General features: G+C 45.8%; 1 protein-coding gene and 1 long non-coding RNA gene across 2 annotated transcripts in view; both read right to left on the bottom strand.

The window, feature by feature from the left end:
* LOC134445177 (uncharacterized) overlaps positions 1 to 197 on the bottom strand; it is a 1,603-nt gene extending 1,406 nt beyond the window's left edge. Inside the window, exon 1 of the long non-coding RNA XR_010034190.1 lies at positions 1 to 197. This exon is cut by the window's left edge and continues 1,093 nt beyond it. This is a non-coding gene — a long non-coding RNA (uncharacterized LOC134445177).
* Positions 198 to 1,369: 1,172 nt separating this feature from the next.
* Positions 1,370 to 7,500, bottom strand: part of LOC134445583 (carnitine O-acetyltransferase-like) — a 44,759-nt gene continuing 38,628 nt past the window's right edge. The window contains exons 12-15 of the mRNA XM_063194633.1: positions 7,222 to 7,357; positions 6,358 to 6,420; positions 3,202 to 3,339; positions 1,370 to 1,598 (exon numbers count right to left, since the gene is read on the bottom strand). Coding sequence (XP_063050703.1) covers positions 1,392 to 1,598; positions 3,202 to 3,339; positions 6,358 to 6,420; positions 7,222 to 7,357 — 544 coding nt within the window. The 3' untranslated portion in view covers positions 1,370 to 1,391. The remainder of the gene's footprint in view (positions 1,599 to 3,201; positions 3,340 to 6,357; positions 6,421 to 7,221; positions 7,358 to 7,500) is intronic.

Below are 7,500 nucleotides of genomic sequence, written 5' to 3'. Positions count from 1 at the left end.
ACTGTATGTTTGATATAAGAACCGCTCTGTTTGATAATGAAAAAGCTTAATTGTGTTTTGTATATAAATAAATAAACAATAAAAACAATGAGAACGACTGGGGTGGGCTGTGTTTCTGTGTGTGTGTGTGTGTGTGTGTGTGTGTGTGTGTGTGTGTGTGTGTGTGTGTGTGTGTGTGTGTGTGTGTGTGTGTGTGTGAGTGTGTGTGTGAGTGTGTGTGTGTGTGTGTGTGTGTGTGTGTGTGGGAGCGTGTGCGTGTCGTGCGTGTGTGTGCGTGTGCGTGTGTGTGTGTGTGTGTTTGCGTGGGTCGGTGTGTGTGTGTGTGTGTGTGTGAGAGAGTGTGTGTGTGAGAGTGTGTGCGTGAGAGTGTGCGTGAGAGTGTGCGTGTGTGTGTGCGTGTGTGTGAGAGTGTGTGTGTGCGTGTGTGTGAGAGAGTGTGTGTGTGTGTGTGTGTGTGTGTGTGTGTGTGCGTGCATGTGCGTGTGTTTTTTTTTTCAGGCTCTGTTGTCCAATAGAGTCCTTTTATCAGACAGCGTTGTGTGACTTTGGCCAAGGTGTGTGTGTGTGTGTGTGTGTGTGTGTGTGTGTGTGTGTGTGTGTGTGTGTGTGTGTGTGTGTGTGTGTGTGTGTGTGTGTGTGCGTGCCAGGGCTTGACACTGGCACCTGCCAACCGGTCAAATACTGGTGAAATTTGGCTGTGGCTGGTAACAATTTCAGTGTCACTAGCCAATTTGGCAGGTATCTCATTCTATGGCATGATATATCATAATAGCGTGTATTCTGCACTTTGCCCCTTATGTATCAATTGTTTGTATTTAAGTTCACGAAAAAGCTCAGTTACTCAGTTTCTATTTGCTTGTTTTATTTCCATGTTGAAACCCATGCACTCATCTTCTTGATTTCAGCACCTCATCTTCTGAGGTTAGATGTACAGCATCATGATTACAAAAAAATGTGGCAAGTAGAATAGCTGGATGGCTATTGACTCAGGAAAACCACTAGCCACAGTGGCAGGCAAGCCAAAAAAGTTAATGTCAAGCCCTGGTGCGTGCGTGTATGTGTGTGTGTGTGTGTGTGTTTAGGGGTCCAGTGTGTGTGTGTGTGTGTGTATGTGTGTGTGTGTTCAGGTGTCCAGTGTGTGTGTGTGTGTGTGTGTGTGTGTGTGTGTGTGTGTGTGTGTGTGTGTGTGTGTGTGTGTGTGTGTGTGTTCAGGTGTCCAGTGTGTGTGTGTGTGTGTGTGTGTGTGTGTGTTTAGGTGCTCCGGGTGTCCAGTGGATGTGTGTGTGTGTGTTCAGGTGTCCAGTGTGTGTGTGTGTGTGTGTTCAGGTGTCCAGTGTGTGTGTGTGTTCGTGTCCAGGTGTGTGTGTGTGTGTGTGTGTGTGTGTGTGTGTTTAGATGTTCTGGGTGTCCAGTAGTGTCTTCATGTCCGCTAGCGCCCTCTGCAGGTCTCGTGAGTAGCGCGTGGCGTTGGTCTCCTCACAGCTGTTGAAGGCGGTGATGGCAAAGTTGATATGAGACGCCATCGGGTTGTAGCACACGCCGTACCCGTCCGGAACCAGCGGACCCAAACACATCACACAGTCCGTCTCAGAACCCACCTAGAGGAAACACACACACACACACACACACACACACACACACACACGTTATAACACGCCGTACCCGTCCGGAACCAGCGGACCCAAACACATCACACAGTCCGTCTCAGAACCCACCTAGAGGAAACACACACACACACACACGTTATAACACACACACACACACACACGTTATAACACACACACACACACACACACACGTTATAACACACACACACACGTTATAACACGTCGTACCCGTCCGGAACCAGCGGACCCAAACACATCACACACACAAACACGTTATAACACGCCGTAGCCATCGGGGACAAGGGGACCCAGACACAGCACACAGTCCGTCTCAGAACCCACCTAGAGGAAACACACACACACACACACGTTATAACACACACACACACACGTTACAACACACACACACACACCCGTTATAACACACACACACACACACACACGTTATAACACACACACACACACACGTTACAACACACACGTTATAACACACACACACACACACACACGTTATAACACACACACACGTTACAACACACACACACACGTTATAACACACACACACACACACGTTATAACACACACACACACACACAGTTTACTTCTTTATTTAGATTGACAGATAGTTGTTGTTCATCATAGCTCAAGCCAAATGTTGTAGTTCCACACAAAACTGAAAGGATCTGCTCACTCAGTGTCTTAATTTAAGTTAGAGATACATGTGGCACCTGCATTTCCAAATGAAGAGGCTTCCAATTATGCTGGATACTGAGCACACACATACACACACATAAATCAATTCTGTTGGATACCGAGCAAAATGTGGTCTTTTTTTTAGCCCATTGTTTAGAGAGTCCACAGATCTGTAAGCCACGCGCACACATTTTATGGACTGTACAGCCCATACCACCAAAGATGAAAGCTATTGTGTTTACAAGAGTAGCCACAGTTATTAAGAGCATTACACAGTGGTTGGTATTTCAATATTTTGGAGGAATAGCATGTTTCCATATAGCTGTCAAAACAACAACCAATTTACAAAAATGATCAATCTATTCTGTTCACAGAGTAATGTTAGATCAGGTGTGCTTGGGGAGTGATTGATGACAGCCTCCAATGCATCACATATCTCGTGTATCTCACTTGTGTAAGAAAACCAGTCACACACCACACACACTCCTACATACCTGGCTAGTTAAAGTGTTCTGCCACTGCGTATGTCGTGTCCATGAAGATGTCTGGCATGGAGGTCAGGTTTCTCACACACACACACACACACCTATACACACACACACACCCCTTACATACCTGGCTAGTGTATAGGTTAAAGTGTTCTGCCACTGCGTATGTCGTGTCCATGAAGATGTCTGGCATGGAGGTCAGGTCTCACACACACACACACACACACCCCTCTAAACACTCACATCCCTACATACCTGGCTAGTGTATAGGTTAAAGTGTTCTGCCACTGCGTATGCTGTGTCCATGAAGATGTCTGGCATGGAGGTCAGGTCTCACACACACACACACACACACACACACACACACACACACACACACACACACCCCTCTAAACACACACACCTCTACATACCTGGCTAGTGTATAGGTTAAAGTGTTCTGCTACTGCGTATGCCGTGTCCATGAAGATGTCTGGCATGGAGGTGAGGTCCTCAATGGCCTGCATCTTTAAACCCAGCAGATGGCGATCTATAGCCTGGCCATTCACAGCCTGGAGAGAGAGGCACACACACACACACACACACACACACACACACACACACACACACACACACACACGTTAGATATCTAGCTTGGCCATTCACCACTTAAGCTCCACATTAACCAGACGGTTGGGTATTGGCGGGGGTCCTGTTCACAAAGACTCATATGGAAGTTAAAATACGAACATGCCTGCACATCTTCTGTAGTACAAGAGATGTTACCCTGGCCGGGGTCCTGTCCTATATAAAGAGTCAAGACTGTGTCATATAAGAGATGTTACCCTGGCCGCGGTCCTGTCCTATATAAAGAGTTAAGACTGTGTCATATATTAAGAGATGTTACCCTGGCCGGGGTCCTGTCCTATATAAAGAGTCAAGACTGTGTCATATATAAAGAGATGTTACCCTGGCCGGGGTCCTGTCCTATATAAAGAGTCATGGCGGCCCAGACTGTATGAGTCTCAAGTCATAGTTGCATCTGTTAATTATCTGTCTTTAACCCTGTGAAACCTGAACCATGAAAGCAATGAGAGAAAATTCTAATTTTTTGGAATTTGCTTCAATATTGGTCCCTTATAAGAAATGTAAAAAAAAAATTCAAAATTTTGTTAAGGTCACTGAGATATTTAATGCATCATATATGATGCATCAGGCTTTAAAGGAATGAAAATTCCAATTTCATGACCATTGAAAAATGACTTTTAATGCATTTACAACTTTTTTTATTTTAAAATTTAATTTGAGGATTATCTTTAAATATTTAGTGAGATCCTGCCATTTTTTTCAGCCTATCCTTTTTTAGCAGGACCATATTTTACATTTCCCACAGCCTGGTTGGGTATTTTTATTTTTTTTAAATCTATGTTAAAACATAGCTGATCGAATGCCTAACAACCTATTTATGAGTGTAATATAGATCATTATTCATTTTTGATGTGTAATTTGAATATATGGGTCCATTACTACAATTGGACCATTTCTCCATTCACTTCAATGCATTTTTTACGAGATCATAATTTCAACATTTTGCATTACATTTTCNAAATTGTCTTGNAGTAAAACAACTTGTGTGTTTTGTTAAACGATCGTCGTGGTATGCTTTGTAAGTTTCCCTATGGAGCAAATGCATTGATGGCTGACTTCCTGCCACAGCCGGATGGTGCTTATATGTTTCATCAGTTTTAGCACGATCTCTCTGCATCACGGCGTAAAAATATAAACTCTTCCTTGATTAATTGCACAAAGCAAGTGTTCAAATTAAAGGATGTAGAGTTATATTTCGGAAATTTGTACACAAACCTTTTGCAATTTGACGATATCTCAGCGTCGGTCAGGGAAACCGCATCTACTCCATTTTTGCATTTTTCGCCGAGCTGTGATCAACTTGTTGTTGACCGCTGCTCTCTTGTGGCGGTTTCCGTGTACTGCAGGACGTTTGGAAATGACACGCAGGATGTTTTTGAGATGGATTTTTTTTTGTGTCAGCGTGGAGAGGGCTTTGAATTTGATGCATCATATATGATGCATCCGGTGCGATAGGGTTAAGTATTACAGTGTAATAATGAAACAACGAAAGTCGTCGCTTGAGTGAGAGACAGTGATAGAACGCTGCCTTGATGGATAAACTATGAATGGGAGAGGGCATATCTAGAGTTATTATGAATGGGAGAGGGCATATTTAGAGTTATTATGAATGGGAGAGGGCATATTTAGAGTTATTATGAATGGGAGAGGGCATATTTAGAGTTATTATGAATGGGAGAGGGAATTTGCCTATAGGCATTGTATATTTAGAGTAATTAGTAGGCAATCTACTATTGAGGCTACTCGTGAAAAGTAGAGAGTTGACTTCGCAAAAACATGAAAACATTTTGCTACTATGACAGGGCCAGCCGAACCGCGAGATCTCAAACACGGAAGTTCCAACAAAATCACTCCGGTGCTGGAAGTACTCCGGGGGAGTGTCCAAGGCGGTAGAAGTCGGCCCGGTGTGTTGGGTCAAGACCAAGGAGAGTAGAGACAGGAGGGCTTACTGAGGTCATAACAGCGTAGTACGAAATGATGGCGAGGGGAGTACGGAAGCTTTATTCTTCTTCTACGGTCAGTATTGGAAGCATCAGGGAAGCATGCAATGCCACTTCCGCGAGGGTCGGAGTGTGGAACAGGTCATAGGACAGCGTGAATGTTTGTCAGCTGTCCTTAATTACCCCCAGCAATTACTGCTGACTAACAGCTGCAGTTAATTTGGCCACAAATTATCCATCATGGTGTCGCCCCCACTGACCATGCGCAAGGGAGTACAGAAATTGTATCCATCGCACCCACTGACCAATGACCATGCGCAAGGGAGTTAATTTTCCATCCACTCGTGTCCTCAGGCAACGCCCCCGTACTACACCGTGGCCAATGCATTTCCCCCGAGAGATTGTTCTTCTGTCGGTGTGTGTGTTCAGACCGAAAGGAGCAGACTGCCTAATTCTACTTGGAAGTCTGGTCACGTTCTGGTGTGGACTCTTACAGAGAGAAGGACAGGAAACTGCAAGTCAGGAAGAGAGTGTCAGATGGGCCATGGGAAAGAGAGAGAGAAGGGAAGAGAGAGAGAGAGAGAGAGAAGGAGAGAGAGAGAGAGAGAGAGAGAGAGAAGGGGAAAGAGAGAGAGAAGGGAAGAGAGAGAGAGAGAAGGGAAGAGAGAGAGAAGGGGGGAAAGAGAGAGAGGGAGAGAGAGAGGGAGAGAGAGAGAGAGAGAAGGGAAGAGAGAGAGAGAGAAGGGGGGAAAGAGAGAGAGGGAGAGAGAGAGAGAGAGAGAGAAGGGGAGAGAGAGAAGGGGGGAGAGAGAGAAGGGGAGAGAGAGAAGGGGGGAGAGAGAGAGAGAGGGGAGAGAGAGAAGGGGAGAGGGAGAGAGAAAGAAGGGGAGAGAGAGGGAGAGACAGAGAGAGAGATGTAAACAGAGATTGAGTGGAGGTATTTGCAGGGCATGATCTCACCAGGTGTGTGTGTGTGTGTGTGTGTGTGTGTGTGTGTCTCACCAGGTCTGCGTAGACTCTGTGAGCTTTTATGGCCTTCTCCAGCAGTTCAATCTTCTCAGAGTTCTGCAAACACACGCACACAAACACACACACACACACACGTCAGACGACTGTGAACATTGTGTATGTGCCAATAACACAGGCCACACGTGCATGTCCACACATGGGTGTACAGCGCACACACACACACACACACACACACACACACACACACACACACACACACACACACTCACACACACAGACACACACACACACAGACACAAACACACACACACACTCACACACACAGACACACACACACACACACACACACACACACACACACACACACACACACACACACACACACACACACACACACACACACACACACTCACACACACACACACACACAGACACACACACAGACACACACACACACACACACACACACACACACACACACACACACACACACACACACACACACACACACACACACACACACACACACACAGGAAAATGCACGCGATCATACACCCTTTATATAGTAATAAACACAGAAGAGGAGAAAGCTGCTAGACCTGTTTAGCGGGGTTGTCTGTGACTATCTTCACACACTTCACACACACACACACACACACACACACACACACACACACACACACACACACACACACACACACACACACACACACGTTTGCTTGGGTCGTCCATGGTCTTCACGAAGGCAAATGAGTCCACACAAACACACACACACACACACCTGCTTGTTGGGATCGTCCATGGTCTTGACGAAGGCAAATGAGTCCACACACACACACACACACACACACACACATAAACACACACACACACACACACACACACAAACACACACACCTGCTTGTTGGGATCGTCCATGGCCTTGACGAAGGCGAATGAGTCCAGGCTGGTGGATCGGATGGTTTCCGTTCGGCCCAATCGGAACATCCGCAGAGACGCGCTCTCATAGGTGGAGCAGCACTCCTTATACATTCTAGAACACAACACAGAGTTCCAAACGCTCTCATGGGTGGAGCCGCACTCCTTATACATTCTAGAACACAGCACAGAGTTCCAAATGCTCTCATAGGTCGAGCAGCACTCCTTATACATTCTAGAACACAACACAGGGTTCCA

This window comes from Engraulis encrasicolus, chromosome 3 (assembly GCF_034702125.1).
Source record: "Engraulis encrasicolus isolate BLACKSEA-1 chromosome 3, IST_EnEncr_1.0, whole genome shotgun sequence".
NCBI classification, from domain to species: Eukaryota; Metazoa; Chordata; class Actinopteri; order Clupeiformes; family Engraulidae; genus Engraulis; species Engraulis encrasicolus.
This window is presented reverse-complemented; position numbering and strand designations above follow the sequence as displayed.